Raw genomic sequence first — 22885 nt, forward strand, 5'->3', positions numbered from 1 at the left:
AAAATCCCAGAATCTTCATCCTTCTGGCTACCTTTCACAGCACTGGAAGGTGCTGTGCACACTACTGTTGGAGAAAAGTACTCAACTGTCTTACCCAGATGTGAACTCCACAAGCTACAATTACTATTGACTGGACAAGAAACTTTACCCACTAGTAAAATAGTGTCAAGGGCATCCAAATACATTTCTGACTAGATTTATGAATTTTTTCCATAAAAATTCATACTTGGTAATGTTAACTGAGCCAAAACCCTAGGTCATATAGGTCCTATGGGGAGATTGTGATACTATTATTCTGCTAAAAGGACATAGTAATAAACTGCCCTGTAAATACTAATCTTTATACCCATAGATTAGCACATCTTCCACTCCCTATCAGAGAAGCTTCTTTCTGCAGAAGATAGTAGTTAATGCAGACACACACAATTGGTCAGTGTGGACAGATTAAAAGACTCTGGAATACTTGGCCCTAAATGAGACATCTCCTTCATAGCTCCTCCTCCCAAGACTCAGGAATCATCATGAAAGAAGGGTGGAAAGAGCCGGGCGGTGGTGGCGCACGCCTTTAATCCCAGCACTCGGGAGGCAGAGGCAGGCGGATCTCTGTGAGTTCGAGGCCAGCCTGGGCTACCAAGTGAGTTCCAGGAAAGGCGCAAAGCTACACAGAGAAACCCTGTCTCGAAAAACAAAACAAAACAAAACAAAAAAAAAAAAAAAAAAGAAGGGTGGAAAGATTTAATGATTTGGTAAATCAGAGGCAGTGGGATGAGTGCTGTGACATGAATGTGTCCTTGCAAACATGAGCTCATGGGGACTGTGACTGCAAGCAAATCTGCAAAACCCATGCCAGCCAAAATCCCAGCAAGGTCAGGGAAGGTGCGAAGTCCCACCCCTAGTTGAGGAATTACTGGCAACTGGAGTTAGGGGGGGAATCAGTTTTCTTTAGGGTGTTGACTCTGAGAGGCTTACTATGACCCAGTAGATTGTTCCTCACCCATGCACATATTGGCAGGACAAAGTGGGCTCAGTGTGCTAAGGGGAGGGAGGGAGGGAGGGAGGGAGGGAGGGAGAGAGAGAGAAGGAGAGAATGAAAACCTGAGTTTGAGAGAGAAATAGAATGAGGAGGGATAGGGATGAAATTGGAAGGGAGGAAATAAGAGAGTTTTGAACAAAACACATTATATACATGCATGCATGAAATTATCAAACAACAGAACTTTGCAGAAAAAAAATAGGCAATGTGAAAAACTAATACAAGTCCAGAATATGAAACTAGAGAACATAAAATTTAGAATACTACTTTGGCAAGAAGGGCGGTATTCATGAGTGAGTTCCTTGTATCTGCTATATACACTTTTTTTTCACAACTGTGAATAATTATTTGAACAAAGAAGAAGAGTCAGTGTTGCAATATGGTTTTACGAAGATTTGGTATTTTGCAGTAAGTCAGTCACTAGACAATTCGGAATTATCTCTGCTGAGCTTCTTCTAGAAGCAAAACAGATGGCTTTGCCTGTGAGACCCAAGAACAACTGCTTATAGGCACTTTTGGAGGAGGTTGGCCTGGGTTCTGGGAGGATCTCCCTTTAGCTCTTCTCTGTAGCTCATTCCCGGCTCCTGAGGCACTGTTGACTTACCTCCTGCAATGGGACACAGATTTGTTTAACCTTGGGAGTTGGGGCACCAAACCTTGCTCTGAAGGTGTGGCATCTTGCTTACCCACATGGGACATCTGAGAAAATTTTTGGCTTGGGCTCTGGGGCAGACATGCTGGCTTAAGTATAGGGCTAAGAGACAGCTTAGACACACGTGTTTCAATGGAACAGCTCCTGCGTGGCTGTGTCTCTGAGCACCCCTCAGCTACCACCTACCACCAGCCGCTTGTGCCCCTTCCAGTGTGGTAGCTGCTTGCTGGTGTTGATGGCTCATCTCCTCAGATTCTAGACCCTGCAGTGCCTGAGGGTGATGGCAATACTCTCACAGCTGTGTTCTGGGCATACCATTGCCATATATCTCGGACTCTGGACTTAGGCACCCTTTTCTTCTTACCATCCTTAGCAGATCATCTCTTCTCCATTCTCTGTCCCAGCATGGAGGCTCTGGTGCTCTTTCACCAGAACTCAGGACCCCTGAACCCCTACTTTCTGCTCAGTAGAAACAACTGCATTCTTCCCCCCACACCACATTGATTCAGTTAGCTTTTTAAAAATTCACCCAACATTTCTCTTCTTCCTCCCACTGCTGAACAAGATGATTTTAATGTGGAATGTTCTTCTCTGTCCTGTCTCTACTGTTTTCTGTTGTCTCACTCAAGCTGACAGATCTTGATATTGCCTACATTGGAGTAGGTCACATATTTGCTTTAAACCTTTCTCTAGGGTCTACCTGACTTAGATAAAAAGTTCAATGCCTTACAGCGTCCTCAAGGCTCTACTTTCTTACCCTGCCCTCTTAATTATATTCCTAGCTTGTTTTAGACATAAATGGATTGCTCCTGTTTCAGGACCTTGGTGCTTGCAGCCTCCTTTATCCCAAGGGACACAGAGCCACTCCTGAGCATCCCTTAGATCCCCTAAATGAAGCCTTAAGTCTCATTCTCTGACATGCCTCTGCTTTTCTTTCAGAGGAAATGCCTTCCCAGCACTTCCCGCCACTTCTCACACTGCATCCTCTTCCTGTCACAGCTCTTTATTTCCTCAGAGCATGAATCTCTTGAGGGAGGTACTTGGGTTTGCTTTCCACCCAGTCTGTCCTAATTTTCTAGTGCTGCTGATGTGACAAGCTATCACCAACTCTACAGATTAAAATAACACTTGTGTTGCCCCAGAGTTCTATAACCAGAAGCCCATGGGACTTGGTAGATTTGTCTGTCTTCCCTGTCTCACAAGGCCTGAATCATGGTGCTGGAAGGGCTGCTTTTTTTTTTTCTGGACATTCTGAGTAGGCCTGCAGGTTTTTGTGGTGGGGCAGAATTCAGATCCATGTGGCTGTGGTAAAGGCCCTTGTCTCCTTGCCAACTGCCACATAGGGCTAATTTCCTCCTTTTTGGTGCTGTGGTCACTTCCACCAGCTTCAGAGCCAATGGCCAGCCCAGTCCGTTCTTCATTTGCAAATCTACTCCTGGGTCCTGGTTAAGAAAACTGTTTTTGACTGGACTGGCCCTCGGCCATAATGATAATCTGAGATAACCTCTGGATTCCCATCCCATTGATTTCACTTCATCTGCATAGTATCTTTTGCCATGTAAGTAACAAGTCGGCAGACATGACCCTGGACAGAGCCGCTGTCTGCCCTAGCAGCCGTCTGCCCTAGACAGTGTGGCCAGTGCACAGGGAAGGTTTGCAGTAGGAATAAGATTGGTGTGCTACGGCTAAGTGTCACTGTATAAGTTAGGTAGCCATCTGAATCTCAGGTGTAGGTCCTGTCATCATCCCATCCCACAGATGAGGGTACTACAGCACAAAACAGGTCACAGATCTGCTGAGATGGCAGGCACTTATTCCAGAGCTGACCCTACTCTTTGGTAGGTGGAAAGAGAAAAATACATGAGAATTGGCTTAATCTGTGGCATACTTGGAGCATCCGGTCTTTTGCAGCAGTAAGGGTCTGACCCACATGGTGCAGGTGTACCACCCTACATGCTTTCTAAGCCCTGAAGTTTGATTCTCAACATCATCCCTCTACTGTCTGCATCTTTGTATTTCCCCCCAGTGGAAACCACTCCGAATTTACCCACTTTCTTTCCCTTTCCCTGCAGATGCTTACCCTAATTCTGAAGTTGTCTATGTTTGGACCAATGGTTCCACCAAGTCTGTGGTTGTGGCAGAAGATGGCTCCCGCCTCAACCAGTACCACCTCATGGGACAGACAGTAGGCACTGAGAACATCAGCACCAGCACAGGTATGAGATGCTTGACTTGTTGCCTGGGGCTAAGGAGCATCATACCTTTCATGGCTCCATGTCCTACTCTGCAGGACTACAGACCCCATGTAACTACTCTGGCTCCTGTAGACCCTCTTGAAGCTTGACAAAGGGGTACCAGCTGCAGTGACCTGGGAATGGAGAGGCCATTGATCTGTGGTGCATATGGCATCTGTGCTGTACATATGGGCCTGTCTGGAGGCCCAGTGATCCACTTATATAATATCCTTCCCCATTCCTAAGAAACAAGGTAGTCTCTGCAAAGAGGGGGATGCCTCCTACTGGCTGTTCTCCTGTTTCCTTCTCTGAACTTCTCAGGTTTCCCTGTGGTTGAATCTGGGAAACTAAACTAGCAGAAGACAATGAGTGTCTGAGGTGGTAACAAGAAGACAGATGCAGTTAATCACACACATACACCAATTTGTCTCTGTAGGGCTGTCTAGCTTGGCCAAAGGAATACCATGCACTTGACCTGCATGACCTTGAAGTTCTATGGCATCACCTCCCCTGGCTGAGGGCCAGCATGGCCTAAGCTATCACCAGGTTGTGGTCTTGGCAAACGAGGGATGCAACCTGTTTCCTCATATAAGAAAGAAGAGAAAAAGTCTTAAGGGATGGACCAAGCCATGATTGGGAAACGCGCTCTGAGCTTCAGAGATACCTTTGATTAGCTTACTGTTTGTTCACAGTCAAGCAGCTGGCAGGATACACACACAACACCACAGACATGCTCTTCTTTATATCACATGCACCTGCCAGGGCAGGGTCCTACCCACCAACAGCCCATAGCTCTAGGCATCCCTGAGTGATAGAGAGAGCCTGAGAGGGGAGTACCATGCCACAGTTAAAGGAAGTAGAATTTCACATCTGGTTTTATAGAAATGAAAGGAAAGGTATGTAGCAGAATTTGGGGTGCTGATACAGAGTGCTGCCTTTGGAAACACTTTCATACAATTCCTTAACATTTCATAGCAGCAGCTCTGTACCAACCTGTATTCTACAAAGACGTCATTTTGAAAGCGTTTTCCAGTTCTGTTACTAGTAATTCAAAAATAAAGACAAGAAAAATTGAAAGGATAGTAATTTCACATCCTACTATATTTTGAATGGCATTTCTTGTCTTCAAGTGTTATGGAGAAACAAAATTTTATCATTTCAAAGGAACTAGACCTTGTTACTAGACATTCATCCACCTTTATCTGTATCCCTCTTTCTGTCTTGTGCTTGAAAGCCTGCCTGACCTCTCATCTGCTCTCAGCTGCAGGCTATTGGAAAAGCACCAGCATGTGTAGGCATTGCTTATAACTTTGGCTCCTTTTCTGTAAGAAGGCATTTTTTTTTAACCTCTCTTTGACCTGTGACATCATAAACACATGTCTTGGGGGCATCTGTAGCAGCCTTGCTAAGCTACGGGTTTTGGTTTAAGAAGCCTCCAACATGCCAATGCCCTGTCTACTACCCCTTTATAGGCAAGACAAACAACTGGAGTTTGCACCAGAAACCTCTCTAAGACTATGCTTCCATGATCATAGTAATTCAACAGCCCAGCCCCCAAGCTTTGTACTACTCATTGATGAAATCTCTAGACCATCTCACAGCCTGTACTTCTCAAAGCATCCCTCCCATCTCCAGGGAGACACACACACACTTGTCCAGCAAACCTCACTTCACATATAGACCCACGGCCCTCCCACCTCAGCTCCTTACCAGTTAACCATTAGGACGGCATCATTCTCAGCAAAAAATGGAAGATCCCCACTTGCCTCCCACACAGCCAAGCAAATCCAGAGAAGGCAATGGGACATTGCCCAAGAAATCCAGTTTAGAACAAAGGACCGTCTCTTTGCTGGGTAGCAGACAGGATGAGCTTCCCAGATCTGTGGCCTGCCTGTGTGGCTGTTTCTCCCTCTTCCTGGGCTGGGAAAGCACCAGGCCTTGGCAGACAGTAGCCGTCCTGTCTCCCTGGAGCTCCACAGCTGGAAAATAAGGAGGATCTGTTCATCCCCAGCAGGACACTGGATGCCTGATTTCTATCTGCAAAGGCTAAATCCTCAGATCCTGATTGCTATAACCTGCAAAGTGGTGAGGGGGTGGGGGCAGGGAGCATGACACAGATTGACGGGGGATTAATGAAACACATAAATCTGATTTTCTCCTAAAAAAGCGTGCACCAGCAAGGGCCCTTCAGAGGCTGGGGTTCACAAGATTTGCTTATGAAATGACCTTTAAGAAAGCCAGGCAGCAAGTCCTAGAAAAACCCCAAGCTAAAAAATCACAGCCTGTATTCAGGAGACCTAGCCCAGACCCATGCAGGTTCCATGATTGCCACTTTAGTCTCTGTGAGCTTCTACGAGCCCTGCTTAGTTGTTTTATTCAGCCTTGATATGAGGGTTTGTGCTTAGTCTTATTGCATTTTGTTATGCCATGTTCCATTGATATCCCTGGAAGGCCTGCTCTATTCTGAAGGAAATGGAGAAGCAGTGGATCTGGGGGAGAGGGGAGATGTGTGTAGGAGACTGGGAGGGACGGAGGTGGTGGTCGGGATATATTGTTTGAGAGAAGAATAAACAAACAAACAAATAAAATCAGGCAGCTTGCATGGTGCCCAATCCCAACTGACACATCTCAAAAGCAACCCCCACACTCAGGGACAATCATGGAAGAGGAAGCAGAAAGATCATAAGACCCAGATGTCCTGGACACCTACTCTGATATGAAAGTGTGTTCTGCATATGACACGGATGTTGCACAGATGAACTCTCAACAGCATTGATCGCCTGAATAAGATCAGCATATGATGACACCAATTGACATAACAACATGGACAGGGAAATTCCCACTCGTAGATAAAGAGCTCCAGGTGGTCAATAGGTGCTGAGGGAGGGAAAGCCAGTTTCCTCCAGAGGTTAGCTTCTGTGTAGGTTGTCCAATCCCACTGGTCAGTCCTGGACACACACACACACACACACACACACGCACACACGCACACGCACGCATGCACACACACACACACACACAATGCTAAACAGACACAGTAAGTTGTATATACATATTTGCATGTACATATATGTTCATACTGTAACAATAATAATTAAAGAAGATATCATGAATTTCGGATAAGGACATGGGAAGAGGGGGTCAGAAATGAGGCAATGCTCTTGTATGAAGTTCTCAAAAAGTTATTAAGCAAACAATGAAAATGAAATTAAAAACAGCACAGGCACACTCTGCTATCAGCTACCTAAACAAATAACCCAAATAAACACTAGTTTGATTAAAGGCAAAGGAAGGGAGCATTGTGAACTCCACTGGGGAGGGCAGTAACCCTGGCCCTGGGAGGAGACCTGATCTCCATGATTTGTGTATCTGCAGGTGAATACACAATCATGACTGCACATTTCCACCTGAAGAGGAAGATCGGGTACTTTGTCATCCAGACCTACCTTCCCTGCATCATGACAGTCATCTTATCCCAGGTGTCCTTTTGGCTAAATCGAGAATCTGTCCCAGCTAGGACAGTTTTTGGTGAGTACATTTGAACTGTGTATTAAAGGCATGATCCTTATTAGGTAGCATCGCAGAAAGGGAACCGGGAGATATGGGAATGGGCTCATCAGGGCAGACAGGTTTATTCAGGAAAACCTGAGAATGGCTCACGCCATGCAATTAGTTAGAGCACCTCTTTTAGGGACTAGGGGGTCTTATATTGAGTTAGGAAGAGGAAAGGGAGAGCAGAGGCTATGTGGGGTGGCAGCTGGCTAAGCTCTTCTTTTGCAACAGGATTTTTTTTTTTAAGTGAGGTTGTGTCTCAAGAGCTTAGGATGTGCTGCACCGCACCACGCTGTTCTCAATTCTTAGAACATCTGTTTTGTAGAACACTCTGTGCTTCTTCTGGAAGCCAGGTGTTCAGGTTTAAGATGCTGGTGCAATTGTTTTATCATTTCCCTATCTTGGCACTATTTGGAGGAGCTGGAACTTTTAGGTGATGGAGTCTCATGTAAGTCAAGCCATTAAGGTTATGGCCTTGAAGAGGACTGTGGGTCTCTAGTCTCTTTGCTTCTTGGTCATCACAAAGTGAGACACTTTGTTCCTTTCCATGCTCCTGCCATGACTGATATTCTACCTCAGGCTCCAAATCAACAGAACCAACTGACCATGACCTAAGACCCCCGAAATGTAAACCAAATCAAACATTTCTTCTTTTTAAGTTAATTATCTAAGGTATTTTGTGACTGTAATGGGAAGCTAGCTAGTATAGTTATCATATTTCTATTAGGGCCTATCCACTGTGACCTGGGAAATAAATTGAACAAGTAGTTAAATTTTTAAAATTAAGAAATAGGATTTCTCTTTGAATAAGAGTTTTAGGAATAAGATTTGTTCTGCTTAATAATTATTTCCATTTTAAAGACCTTTAATCATTAGAAGACCCTTTGAAGATGTGAAATTATAAGCATCCCTCCCTTCCCTTTTTTTATTCCTACCTCCCTTCCACTGGAGATCAAATCCAGATCCTTGTGAATGGTAGGAAAGTAGTTTACCACCAAACTACACTCCTAGGCTGGACACAGTGATATTTTCCCAATCAGGTATTTGTGATTTTTCATGTGGTTCCCTTTGAAGTGTGCACCCCAGTCTAAGGTCTTCCGCAAAATACATTCATTCCATTGTATATACACTATTACATTCTCTATATGGTAGTATGGAAACACACTTCCAGCCATCTGTGACTGTAGGTACTGCATTCTCAGATTCAGCCAACCACAGGTGGAAAATATTTGAAATGCCATCACATCTGTACTAAACATGTACAAACTATTTTTCTTGCTATATTTCCTTTTTCTTTTCCCTCTCTATTCTTCTCCTTCTATTTATTCTCTCTACCTGACAGCTCTGCCTATTCCTATCCTGCCCAGCTAGTGGCCATTCAGCTCTTTATTAGACTAATCGGGTGTTTTAGACAGGCAAAGTAACACAGCTTCACAGAGTTAAACAAATGCAACATAAAAGAATGTGACACACTTTTGCATCATTGAACCAATATTCCACAGCATAAAAGAATGTAATACATCGTTAACTAATATTCCACAACCGTCTCTGATCCAGATGTCTGCTCGGGCTTATGGTAGGCCTGGGATTTGTGCCTGCACACCATTAGTGTTTGCCCTGTGTACATGTTTAGTCAGAATTTCCTCTTTCAGAGAATGTCAGTCACACTGGATTAGGGCCCACACTGTCTGCTGATGTTATTGCTTCTTCAGAGCCTAGTTCCTTATAAGGTCACAATCCTAGGTAGCTATGATTAGGACTTCAGTGCGCCAATTTGGAGGACATCACAGTTTGACCCATGACAGGTACATTCCAGCCATATACTATATGCGGGTCCACGTCACAGAAGTGTGGAAGAAGAGAGACTGTCTAGATTGTAAGAGTCCCCAATCCTGACTCCAGAAACAGAGGCTGTTTCTTCACAAGGTGGGAATTGCTAAGTGCCTGTAATTCTTCAGCTCTTCCTGCATGGTGGGTACAGTACACCCTTAGTAGCTTAGGTCAGAGGCAGACACTTGTCTGGTAACACAGATCTCCCCTTGTAAAGCCAAGCACCCTGGCTTTTCTGTAAAGCCACTTCAGTGTCTCTACAGCCACAATGGCTCAAGCAGATATTGTCTCTGCTTTGAAGGAGTGAAGTCCCCATCCCGGTGCAGTAATACCCAGGTATCTCCAACATCTCTGTGTGGTCAGCCTACATGAAAGGAACACACTGAATCATTTTGTCCCCGCCCACTGCTTACAAGGTACACAGAAAATCTCTATGAGGCCCACTGAGTCCTGTGTGAAGATCATTGCCACTTTTCCAGGGTTCTTGCCTTAGTCCCACAGAGACATACCACTCATCCAAAGCATCTGTCCATATAAAGAGAGCATAGATATATAGAAATCACACAAAACTGCATGCCCTCCTTGATTTGTATTATAGAGAAAGGGGACAGTGGGAGCAGTTAGTTAAGTAACGTTTTTTGCTGCAGAAAATGTTATAATCACAGACACATTCAGGGAGAAAGGAGTCAGCCCAGGCTAAAGAAAGAGGCCTTGTGTTCTGTCAGGTTCAGGGAGGGAGCTCTGGAAAAGGACACTGGTCCCTGTTCCCATGTTGTCTTCTGCCTCTCCTTGTCTCCCCCTCTCCCCACTGAGCAGGAGTGACCACAGTACTGACCATGACCACCCTCAGCATCAGTGCCCGGAACTCGCTGCCCAAAGTGGCCTATGCCACAGCCATGGACTGGTTCATCGCTGTCTGCTATGCCTTTGTCTTCTCTGCTCTGATTGAATTTGCCACAGTCAACTACTTCACAAAGAGAGGATGGGCCTGGGATGGCAAGAAGGCCCTGGAAGCAGCCAAAATCAAGGTAACAGACGGCTTATTATCCTCCTTTTGGGGGGGGGGTTCCGTTGCCAAAGAAATCGGGTCTAATTCTGGGTCCAAATTTTCAACAAGGGATTTCCTTTCCCGCCTCTCCCTCCAGAATGATCCTTCCATTCAGCTGCAAGGCTTTTGCAGGTCCTTACAGATGGTCTAATTTATTTTAAATCAATTTCAAGTAAAAGGTCTGGTGTTCAGTGAGTGGCTTCGACTTACTCATATTCAAACTGGTTATTTTTGTAAAAATAATCCTAACTCTCTAGGGATGATGTGTCAGGATTTTAACCTCAGTTCACACTACAGCATGTTCTTTTGTCCCTGAGCCCTGCATGCGCTATATCTTCTTTGAGGTAGCCATCGTGTCCTGAAGAGGATGGACAGCTTAATGGAAGTTGTCCATCAGCCAAAAGACCCAGTGCTCCAAGGAAATGATTTGGCCTACTCAGGCTGTGAGTGTGCATAATGATGTGAAGCATCACACTGTCAAATGATCTTTCATTGCATATTTCACACATGGTTTTGCCCAAATCTAAAGAACAGCACAAGGTCCCAGGCTAAATTGCTTCCTCGGGAGAGTGAGAAAACGTATGTACCCAGAAAATAAAACCACCAATGATAACCTGCTAATCCTACTGTGCACAGAGCAGATACTTAAGCAAGTTCTTGGTGCTAAGAGAAGGGGAGGTCAGTTCTTCCAGGGGAAGTTTGAAAGGAAATCCTAATCTTTCCACTGGGAAATAAGCCTGGAAGGAGTTCAGACAGGGTTATGCATGAATAGAATTAGCTGTCCTGAACCACAGCAGCTGGCAAGCCTGGGCGCTTTCATCCCATGGAGTTCATCTGGTTTTTCCCCACCTTCAGCCCTTGCTTGTCTGGGATTGGATACTACATTTCTTTTCTTGACTTTACCATGAACTGTCCTCTTTTCCAAGTACAGTATTTTATCCCCCATGTCCTATACTATTCGCAGTCATACCTCAAAGTCCACTTGGCTGTGTAAGAGGACAGGGCTGCAGGAACTGGGAAAGAAGAGTGAGGGGCTGACAATAGGGGCCTTGCTTGGAGGTGTACCACGGCCTACCTGCTAAGTTCTCTCTAGTGGAAGTTTATGAAAATATGCTATCATCGAGCTCCTTCATCTGAGCTCACTTGATGTCTGTCTGTCCAGAGCACTAACCCCAATGCTTGTTGCTTCTTCACAGTGCCCATTTCTGTTTGTTTTCAGGGTCTAGGGAGACACAAATGATTCAGCTGTTGTGGTTGATCTGTGGCGATCTGGGGAAACATTTGTAGAGACAGGGTGTCCTCGGACTTTGAGACTTATAAAGGGTAGCCAAGGCAGTCAAGAAGGCCATTTGTGGGGAAGAAACATGAATAATGTGGAAAGATAGGGCTAACCAACCTATCTCATGTTACTGGAAGATAAAGGCTTGCTGGCTTCCCGAACTTTTAAGGGCTGCATGGTGATAGACTGGAGTTGGTCAAGTCTAAGAAGAAATGCTCTTGAGATGCCTTTGCACAATCAAAGTGTAAGGCCTTCCTGAGTTCTGAGTCCAGGTGGATCGTGAGGTCTTGGGCAGATAGCAAGATAGCATGCTGTTAGATACAGTGCTGACACCACCAGTTCAGGTTCCATGTAACTGTTCTTTTGTAGGTCTGTGTGAGGACCTGGGGTGGGGCAAAGGAAGGAAACATGGACTGGCTAACCCCACACACATTGTGCATTGTCAGCCCTATGGAACTTCAAGATGATGAGTTGTTCTCCAGTGCTGAGTCCTACCCCAATGTTGGAAGGCTCTTTGTGTGGAAGTATGCTACCAGGCAGGTCAGGCACACTGTAAGACCCAGGGACTGAGTGATAATGACACCATAGTGGTGTTGCTGTGAGGTGATTATCACTAGAAGTAGAGAAAACTGTAAGAACTCAGAAAACAGGCTATGTGCTCCATTGTTTCCTATCCCTGAGAAAGAAGGAAGGCGTGAGATGAGGCAGAAGATGATGATGCTCTGTGTGCAGGCTCAGTAGAGCCTCAGATAACCCATAGTGAAGCCTTGAAGCAAGTCAGAGGTAGGGAAGTAATGCCTCTGCCTCACTGGCTGACATGTAGTTTTGAGTGACATTCTTCCTGGTGACCTTAACAAGCATCACTCACTCCAAATAGGGAAGCAGAGACCAAGGTGCATATAGCTCTAAAGACCAACATAGTGAACCAATGAGTTATATTGGGGTTAAAGGAGTATGAGTGAGGAGTTGCTTACAGGAGCATAGCTGACTCAAAGGCAGCTGAATCATCAACATCCATGGGTGACAGCTTACAAAAGCTGGAAAGCTTGAGCACACTACACTGCCTTCAGACAGCTCAACAGCTTTGGAAGTGTCCATTCCAGTTAGTTCAGTTGGCTACAGCATCTTCCAAGCAGCCTGCCTGGTGTCTGCTTCTTCTAGGTGGTTCATGTGCTTTGAGCCTTTTCTAGGCAGCTGTCTTGTCTGAGAGTGACTCTTGGCCATCTTTATTTGTTTTTGTTTGTTTTTACATCCCAACCAAAGTTTCCCCTTCCTCCCCTCTTCCCAGCTCCTCCCCCAACCATTCCTCCTCCACTGTTTCTCTTCAGATACAAGTGGGTATCTCATGGATATCAGCCAGTCATGGTATATCAAGTTGCAGTAAGACTAGGCTGGATGAGGCAATTTGGTAGAAGGAATGGGTCCCAAAATCAGGCAACAGAATCAGAGACATCTCCCGACTCTCACTGTTAGGAGTCACTCTCACAAGAAGACTAAGTTACACAACTGTAACACACATGCAGAGGGCCTAGATCAATCCCATGCAAGCACCCTGGTTGTCAGTTCTGTCTCTGTGAACCCTTATTAGCCCAGATTAGTTGTTTCTGTGAGTTTTCTTGTGGTGCCCTTGACACCACTGGATCCTATAATCCTTCCTCCCCGTCTTGCACAGGATTCCCCAAGCTCCACCTAATGTTTGGTTGTGGGGTCTCCTCATCTGTTTCCATCAGTTGCTAGATAAAGCCTCTCTGATGACAGATGGACTAGGCGTCAATCTATGAGTATAGCAGAATATCACTAGGAGCCACTACATTGACTCTTGGTTTTTTCATTCATCTTTAGTTCTATCCTAGGCCTCGGGTATCCCACCTTTGGGTCCCAGTCCTCAGAGGGGAGATCCCTCTCAGGGTCTCTAGTTGTGCGAGTCATTAGTTGATCACTCCCACAATTCCTGTGCCATTTTTACCCCAGTACATCTTGAAGGCAGGACAAATTGTAGGTCTAAGGTTTTGTGGCTCACAGGAAGTTTTACCTGTTTACAGAAGATGGCCAGTTCAGGCTCCATAGCCCCCATTGCTAGAAGTCTTAGCTAGGGTCACCCTCATAGATTCCTGGGAGTTTCCATTGCTCTAGGTTTCTAGCTCATCCCAGAGATGCCCCCAGATTCCAGTTGTCTGTCCCAGTACTCTCTTCCTCTATCCTCCCCAGCATCTAATCTCTCCCATTCTCACTCCCATTTTCCCCCTTCCAGACCCCTTCCCCATTCCATGGTCAATCTTGCTTTTATTTCCCCTTCACAGTGAAATTCATGTACCCCCCCCTTAAGCCTTCCTTGTTACTTAGCTTCTCTGGGTCTATGGGTTGTAGCATGGTTCTCTTTCACTTTATGGCTAATAGTCACTTATGAGTGAGTGCATACCATGTTTGTTTTTGTGGGTCTGGGTTACTTCACTGAGGATCTTTTCTAGTTCCATCCACTTGCCAGCAAATCTCCTGATGTCATTGTTTTTAACAGCTGACTAATATTCTATTATGTAAATGTACCACATTTTCTTTATCCATTCTTTGGTTGAGGGACATCTAGGTTGTTTCAAGTTTCTGGCTATTATAAATAAAGCTGCTATGAACATAGTTTAGTTGTGCAAGTGTCCTTGAGTATGGTAGAGTATTCTTTGGGTATATGCCCAGGATTGGTATAGCTGGGTCTTGAGGTAGACTGATTCTCAATTTTCTGAGAAACCATATTGATTTCCAAAGGGGATGTACATGTTTGCACTCCCACCAGCGATGGAGGAGTGTTGCCTTACTCAGCATCCTCTCCAGCATGAGCTGTCACTTGGGTTTTTGTGACACTTAGGCATTCCGACAGCTGTGAGATGGAATTTAAGAGTTGTTTTGATTTGCATTTCGCTGGTGGCTAACGATGTTGAGCATTTAAGTGTTTCTCAGCCCTTTGAGATTCTTCTGTTGAGAATTTTCTGTTTAGATCTATACCTTGTAGCCAGAAGGTTTCTCCGGTCCAAACCGGCCCCACAATCCCACAGCCACTTACAAAATAATCACTCAGAGACAATATTATTTACAAACTGTATGGCCTATGGTACACTTTTTGCTAGCTAGCTCTTTTATCTTAAATTAACCCATTTCTATTAATCTGTTTTTGCCACAACGGCCATGGTGTTTCCAGTCTGCTGGCATCTTGCTTCTCCTTTGATGGCTGCTGGTGTCTCCCTCTCCTCTCCTTTCTTCTCTCTGTTTATCTGCTTGGATTTCCAGCCTGCCTCTAAGCTGCCTTACCATAGGCCAATCCAAGGAGAGACACAATAAAGAGAAAGGTGGAGTGGAGGAGATGCCAGACTGCCATCCTAGGAGCAACATGTAATGGAATGCAGGTAAAGCCACAGAACATGTGGAGATACGTAGATTAATAGTTATGGGTTGAGTTAAACTAAAAGAGCTAGCTAACAAGAGGCCTGCCATAGGCCATCCAGTTCATAATTAGTATAAGCCTCTGAATGATTATTTTATAAGCTGTTGCAGGACTGTGGGGCCAGGTGGGACCTAAGAAAACTTCTGGCTACAGTACCCCATTTGTTAACTGGATTTTTTAGTTTGTTGATATCTAGTTCCTTGGGTTCTTTACATATTTTCGATATTAGCCCTCTGCCTTTTTGTACTATTGATGGTGTCCTTTGCCTTACAGAGGCTTTTTCAGTTTAATGAGGTCTCATTTATTAATTATTGATCTCAGTGCATGCATAATTGGTATTCTGTTCATGAAGTTTTCTCCTGTGCCAATGTGTTCAAGGCCATTCCCATTTTCTCTTCTATCAGGTTCAGTGCATCTGGTTTTATGTTGAGGTCTTTTATCCACTTGAACTTGAATTTTATGCAGAGTGATAGATATGAATCTATTTGCACTTATCTACAAGCAGACATCTAGTTAGACCAGCACCATTTGTTGAAGATGCTTTCTTTTTCCATTGTGTAATTTTGGATTTTTTGTTGAAAAATCAGGTATCCATAGGTATGTTGATTTACATCTGGGTCTTCAATTTGATTCCAATGATCAACCTGTCAGTTTTTATGCCAATGGGATTTTTATTAATATTACTCTGTGGTACAGATTGAAATCAGGGATGGTGATACCTCCAGAAGTTGTTTTACTGTACAGAATTGTTTTAGCTATCCTGGGTTTTTTGTTTTTCCATATGAAGTTGAGCATTCTAATGGAGTTTGCATTTCTGTTTTGTGGAATAATTTGAGGAGTATTTGTATTAGCTCATCTTTGAAGGTCTGGTAGAATTCTGCATTAAGACAGACCACCTGGCCCTGGGCTTTTTGTTGTTATTGTTGTTATTGTTGTTGTTGGGTGACTTTCAGTGATTGCTTCTATTTCCTTGGCAATTATTGGTCTATTGAAATTGTTTATCTGATCTTGATTTAACTTTGGTAAGTAGTATCTGATGGATTCACAACACGCCCCCACGGTTGGGCGTGTTTGTATATGCCTGGCTGACCTGGACACTTCCGTCTAGCCAGTTCCAGGTCAAAATAGCCATTTCCGGGTCAAGGCGTCTCGTGTGACCAGGATCCGTGACTTTGCATGGTTGCGTAAGAGCGCACAACCTCAGCCATGTGGTCTACGCGCATGCGTGGAGTTATGTCAACCTGTGAACGCCCAGCCTTTATAAGCCGGCGCCATATTCCCAGCTGTCTTCTTCTCTACACACACAGGCCTGGGCACTCGTCTGTCCCTTTTATCTTAATAAAACTCTTGTTAGCGGATTCTGTCATGTTTCGTGACATTTCCTCGCAGGGTAAGAGCGCCGCAAAATAACTAACAGTATTTATCAAGAAAATTGTCCATTTCTTTTTGATTTTTCAATTTTGTGGAATATAGATTTTTGATGTATGATCTAATGATTCTTTGGATTTCCTCAGCGTTTGTTGTTACATCCCCCTTTTCATTTCTGATTTTGTTAATTTGGATATTCTCTCTCTACCTCTTAGTTAGTTTGGATAAGGATGTGTCTATCTTGTTGATATTTCTCAAAGAATCAACTCTTTGTTTCATTGATTCTTTGTATTATTCTCTTTCTTTCCATTTTTTTATTTCAACCCTGGGTTCACTTATGTCCTACTGTATACTCCTCTTGGGTGTGTCTGCTTCTTTTTGTTGTAGAGCTTTCAAGTATGCTACTAAGTCTCTGATATGAGAATTCTCTAATTTCTTCATGCAGGAGGCACTTTGACATATGAACTTTCCTCTTAGCACCACTTCCATTGTGTTCCATAAATTTGAGTGTTTTGTGCATTCATTTTCATTGAATTCTAGGAAGTCTTTCATTTCTTTCTTTCTTTCTTCCTTGACCCAGTGGTTATTCAGTAGAGAGTTGTACAGTTTCCATGAGTTTGTAGGCTTTCTATTGTTTCTATTGCTGAAATCCAACTTTAATCCATGGTGCCCTGATAGGATACAGGGGATTATTTTAATTTCCTCATGGTCTATTAAGACTTGCTTTGTGAATGAGTATATGGTCAATTTTGGAGAAGGTTCCATGAGGTACTGAGAAGAGACATATTCTTTTTTGTTTGGGTGAAATGTTCTGTAGATATCTGTTAGGTCCATTTGAGTCATAATGTCTGTTAGTTCTGGTGTTTTTCTGTTTAGTTTCTGTCTGGCAGCCCTATCCATTGGTGACAATGTGGTGTTGAAATCTCCTACTATTAACTTGTGGGGTTTGATGTGTGATTTAAGCTTTAGTAATGTTTCTTTTATAAATATGAGTGCTTTTGTATTTGTGGCATAGAGGTTCAAAATTGAGATATCATCCTGGTGGATTTTTCCTTTAATATGCATGAAATATCCTTTCCCATCTCTACCTTAGTTAGGGTTTCTATTGCTATAAAGAGACACTCTGACCATAGCAACTCTTATAAAGGAAACCATTTAACTGAGGCAGAAGCTTACAGTTTCAGAGGTTTAGTCAATTATAATGGTGGGGAGCATGGCGGCATGCAGGTAGACATGGTGCTGGAGAAGAAGTTGCTACATGTTGATATACAAGCAACAGGAAGTAGATTGAGTGTCACAGTGAGTGAAACTTGAGCAAAAGAGACCTCAAAACCTGCCCCCACAGTGACACACTTCCTCCTACAAGATCACACCTACTTCAACAAGGCCACATTTCCTAATAGCACCACTCCCTTTGGGAGTCATTCTCTCTGAAACCACCACACTCTCTTTTGATTAATTTTGGTTTGAAGTCTATTTTGTTAGATATTATGATAACTATACCAGCTTGATTGTTAGGTCCCTTTGATTGGAAATTTTTTTCCAACCCTTTACTTTGAGGTAATATCTGTCTTTGATGTTTAGGTGTGCTTCTTGTATGCAACAGAAGGGTGGGTCCTGCTTTCATATCTATTCTCTTAGCCTTTGTCTTTTTATTGGTGAATTGAGTCCATTAATATTAAGATATATTAATGACCACTGATTGTTAAAACCTGTTATTAAGTTGTTGTTGGTGGTGATGGTAGCGTGTGTGTGTGTTGTGTGTGTATGTGTGTGTGTATTGTGGTGTGTGTGTGTGTGTGTGTGTGTGTGTGTGTGTGTGTTTCCCTTCTTTGAGTTTTGCTGGTATGAGATTATTTATTGCTTATATTTTCATGGGTATAGTTTACTTCCTTGGGTTGAAGTTTTCCTTCCAGTATCTTCTATAGGGCTGGATTCGTGGATAGATATTGTTTAAATTTAACATTGTCATGAAATCTCTTGTTTTCTCCATCTATGGTGATTGAAGGTTTTGTTGGGTATATTGTCTGAGCTGGTATCTGTGATCTCTTAGAGTCTGAAAGACATCTGACTAGGCCCTCTGGCTTTTAGAGCCTCCATTGAGAAGTCAGGTGTAATTCTTATAGGTCTGGCTTTATAATGCTCCTTGGCCTTTTCCCCTTGTGGCTTTTTAATATTCTTTCTTTGTTCTGTATGTTTAGTGTTTTGATTATTATATGATGGGGGGACTCTATTTTCTGATCCAATCTATTTGGTGTTCTGTAACCTTCTTGTACCTTTATAGTCATGTCATTCTTTAGGTTAGGGAAATTTTCTTCTATGATTTTGTTAAACATATTTTCTCTGGTTTTAAGTTGAGATTCTTCTCCTCCTTTTATCTCTATTATTCTTATGTTTAGTGATTTCATGGTGTTCCAGATTTTCTGGACATTTTGTGTTAGGAGTTTTTTATATTTAACATTTTTTTTTTTGACCAATGAATCTATTTCTTCTGCTGTATCTTCAGTGCCTGAGATTCTCTCTTCCATCTCTTGTATTCTGTTGAGTGCTTTGTTCCATGGTTTCTGTTTCCTCTTTGGTTTCCTAGTATTTGTGGCCTGAATTTCTGGCAACTGGTGTAACCTCTGGTCTAGGTCTCTGTCCGAGTTGGGAGTTGGCCTTCTGGTGGTTAGCTTGGCCTTTGGTACAGCAGGAGGGCCTCTGTTCTGACTGGTATGGCCTGCACCTGTTCTCCTGACTTTTGTAGCCTGCACTTGAGCATCTAATGTTTGTTCTGGCTGGTAAGGTTTGTGCATGAGTGGTGGGGAGTCCAGTTGATTTCCATATGCTCAAAACAACCTAAAAGGAGATCCCAAAAGTATAATGCTAAGTGCAAATTCCTCGATTTGTCAGGTACCAGGGTTTGCTGGGTTTCCTGAACCCAAGTTTTGCATAGGCCTTGTATCCTTAGGAGACTCTGAGACAAGACTCACATAGGACAAACAAAAGGTATCAGTTAAACAAAAGATGGATTAGGGCTAGGTGCCACTGTCTGGAGCCAGGCCAGTAGTAGCTCAGCAGGAATGTGGACACAAACTTTCACATAGCTCTACACAGCCAGTAAACAATTGGCTGAACCTTGAGTGGTCAGAGTACCTGCAGAAAGGGAGCTACTGCAAGGACTAAGTCTTGATGTAAACAGCCTGGCCTTGATTTAGCAAAAAACAACACCTGGGAATTAGCCTTTGCATATAATCTGTAGGGGCAGCTAGTCTATATTGGACTTGTTCTAAGTTCTTTGCAAACTATGTCCTGTTCTGTTTCTGTCCCCTTCTCATGCTCATCTCATGGCACCATGGCACAGCAGTGTGGTTGGCTGTCCAGGTCTGCAGGTCCCATAACTTTGATATAACTAACCACAGTTCAAAATGTTTGAGAAAAATATTTTTACTTTTTAAATAAATTTCATTTATTCATAGCAGTTAGTCACACTTACTAATCCCTGGAAGACTGGCATGAAGCCTACATGATGGTTTTCAGAGGGATGGCCTGCTTCCCTCCCTTCTGCCTTCCTGTGGTCTCTAGGAGGTCCCATACTTCTTGCATCTGGCTCAGCACTTGAGTTTCCTTTATTCTCATTTGCACTCCCATTTCCTCCACTCTCTACTTGTTATCTTTTCACATCTTTAGTGGCTGCTGTATTCTCCATAACTTGCAATGCTATATTTTACTTAAACTTTATTTAATGAGATGATGTTGTTTTAATAATGAAATTGAAATGAAAAACTCAAACCAGCATTTCATTATGTATATTTTCAAACATACATCAATGTTCAAAATGTTTCTATTTCTGCTGATAATATTTTATTATATTTATATTATATTCATGTTATAACAGTCCACATATCAAATATATCTATTCATCTATCCACTTAGTATCCATTCATTCATCCATAAATCTATAAGCCATTCATCCATCATCTACCCATCTATTCATCCATTTATCATCTGTATATTATCATCTGTTCATTTATCTATCTTTCATCCATCATCCATTTTATTTTTATACATATAAAAATAAATTTCATGCATACTATTAACAAGAGTTCAGTGTAGTTTACTATTTATTTTATTCTCTTGGAGGAAAATCTACCCAAACTGAAGTGCACAAACATTAGGCATATCTTTGTTGAGTTCTTGCAAACACACAGTCCTGTGTCCCCCAAAAATCCCTGTCAAATCATTAGCTTCCAGGAAGCTCAACATATCTCTTTCTAAACAGCGTCTGTCCTCACCTCTCTAAATGTAACAACAGTTCTAATTTTTCCACATAAAGTTTATTCACTCTTCTAGAATTTTATATATAATAAAAGACAAAATCAGAACAGTGTAAAGAAGAGTGTTGTCAGTTGCTGAATCCAGAATAGTCAGAACTGGAGATAGTACATGTGCCCATCAACAGGAGACAAATAGTTATACATTCTTAAAAGAAATACTACTCAACAATAAAAGGATGGAGTGCTGTTGGAAGCAGCAGCATGGCTGATTCTCAGGAGCCCTTTCTGAGATACACCTTGCGCCAAGGATTATTTACTGTAGTGGCCATTTTTAATCATTCTCCCTTTAATTCTCCTTAGGCCAGTCTTCAGAATGTTTCTTATAGCAAACTACATAGAGTACTCACTCCCCTAGACACACTTAAAGAAACGATTGTTGCTGTGTGGTGCCAGAGAGATCTTAATTCAGATTATGCTAGGTTCCTGAGAAATACTAAACAGTAAAGTCAACAAAGACTCTTGCTCAGCCATATCTATCTGCTGACTCTGAGATTCTAGGCTTGCAAGTTTCTGGAAGTCTGCCCTCTGCCAGGGCTGAGTTCATGTTCATTTATCTCTTCTGAAGATAGACCATGAGACCTTTAGCAGGAGCTGAAAGGTGACATATCTTTATCTTCTTATATTTTGCAGAAAAAAGAACGTGAACTCAAACTAAATAAGTCAACAAATGCTTTTACAACTGGGAAGTTGACTCACCCTCCAAACATCCCAAAGGAACAGCTCCCAGCAGGGACTGGGAATGCATCTTCAGCCTCAGTGAAACCTGCAGAAGAGAAGACGTCTGAGAGTAAAAAGACGTACAACAGCATCAGCAAGATCGACAAAATGTCCCGGATTGTGTTCCCTATCTTGTTTGGCACTTTCAACTTAGTTTACTGGGCAACATATTTGAATAGAGAGCCCGTGATAAAAGGGGCCACCTCTCCAAAGTAAGCTAGGGAAGACCCAAGCTTCCAGGAAAATACACTCCCAGAGAAATGGAACCGAGGAGAGCCCGAGCTCACAGAGACTGGCTGGGCGCGGTCTTTCAGGAAATTTTGCATGTTTAATAATATGTACAAATAATATTGCCTTGATGTTTCTACGTGTAACTTCAGATGTTTCAAAGATGTCCCCTAACAGATAAAGCAAACACCCTTCTAGAAAAACGGCAGGCAATGACTGACACTCAGATGCTCAGTACCCTAACATCAATAGTTTACAAACAAGATAAGTATATTTTTAACTGTTCCAAGTCTATGATGTTTTTCTACTTCGAATGTCATTTCATACCGTTTTTCCCAGCTGACAAAACATTTTCAGGAATCCCAGTCATGACAACTTGACACGTGCAAAGATCATGGGGTGCACACTGTCCATGAAGAGCAAACTGTGGACATTTAAGTCCAGTACTAATTGCCTTTAACACTTCCTGTTCTGAAATTAGTAAAATACTGCATGAACCGACATTAAGAAATAGAATAAGCAAACATTTATGCAGACAAATTTAATGAGAAGCACATAGTGTGTTAGATTAGCAGATCAAATAATTCCCGCAGGGGAAAAAAATGAACTGATTCAAAGTTAACTTTGATTTTGTGGAAAATAAATTTATTTCTACAACCTTAATAACGACTAAGAAAGACAAGAAACTTAAAACCTTAAAGCCACAACGTCATGGTCGTTCTTGGCCTCAGCACTCTGTGCCCACTGTCTCTGGAACGCCGGCTCCCCGTGTTGCCGCTTCAGTGCTGAGAAATTGTAATTGAGTTATTTTCTGTTCTAATTCCCTGTACATATTTCATGATTGGATTATCGCTCTGTTAGCTTTTGTATATGAATCTTAAATGTTCATTAAAAAAATTAAAAAAACGAACTGATCGTATGAGCATATGTCATTTACAATCTAAACTCAATGTTTGATTAACTTCCTGAAAATAACGTAAAATCTCATATTAACTTGCTTTGCTTAGTGGGTGATTCCCCACTTTTCCAACCTAATTATGCAGGGGAAGGCTTAGCGAGGATACTTCTTGACATGGCAAGCGTAGACGGGTACAGCCAGTACCTCTCTTCCTGCCACGGATCTCAGTGTGCTTCCCTCAGCACATTTCTGGTGATTTCTGCAGGCCTGGTGACTACTGGTCTTGTCTCTGTACCCTCC

General features: G+C 42.9%; 1 protein-coding gene across 1 annotated transcript in view; it reads left to right on the forward strand.

Annotated features, from left to right (window-relative positions):
• Nucleotides 1-22597, forward strand: part of Gabra5 (gamma-aminobutyric acid type A receptor subunit alpha5) — a 101121-nt gene extending 78524 nt beyond the window's left edge. The window contains exons 8-11 of the mRNA XM_059253339.1: nucleotides 3758-3901; nucleotides 7295-7447; nucleotides 10118-10329; nucleotides 21373-22597. Of these exons, the coding sequence (XP_059109322.1) occupies nucleotides 3758-3901; nucleotides 7295-7447; nucleotides 10118-10329; nucleotides 21373-21675 (812 nt within the window). The 3' untranslated portion in view covers nucleotides 21676-22597. The remainder of the gene's footprint in view (nucleotides 1-3757; nucleotides 3902-7294; nucleotides 7448-10117; nucleotides 10330-21372) is intronic.
• The last annotated feature ends 288 nt before the right edge of the window (nucleotides 22598-22885 follow it).

The sequence above is a fragment of the Peromyscus eremicus genome, chromosome 1 (genome assembly GCF_949786415.1).
Source record: "Peromyscus eremicus chromosome 1, PerEre_H2_v1, whole genome shotgun sequence".
Lineage (NCBI taxonomy): Eukaryota > Metazoa > Chordata > Mammalia > Rodentia > Cricetidae > Peromyscus > Peromyscus eremicus.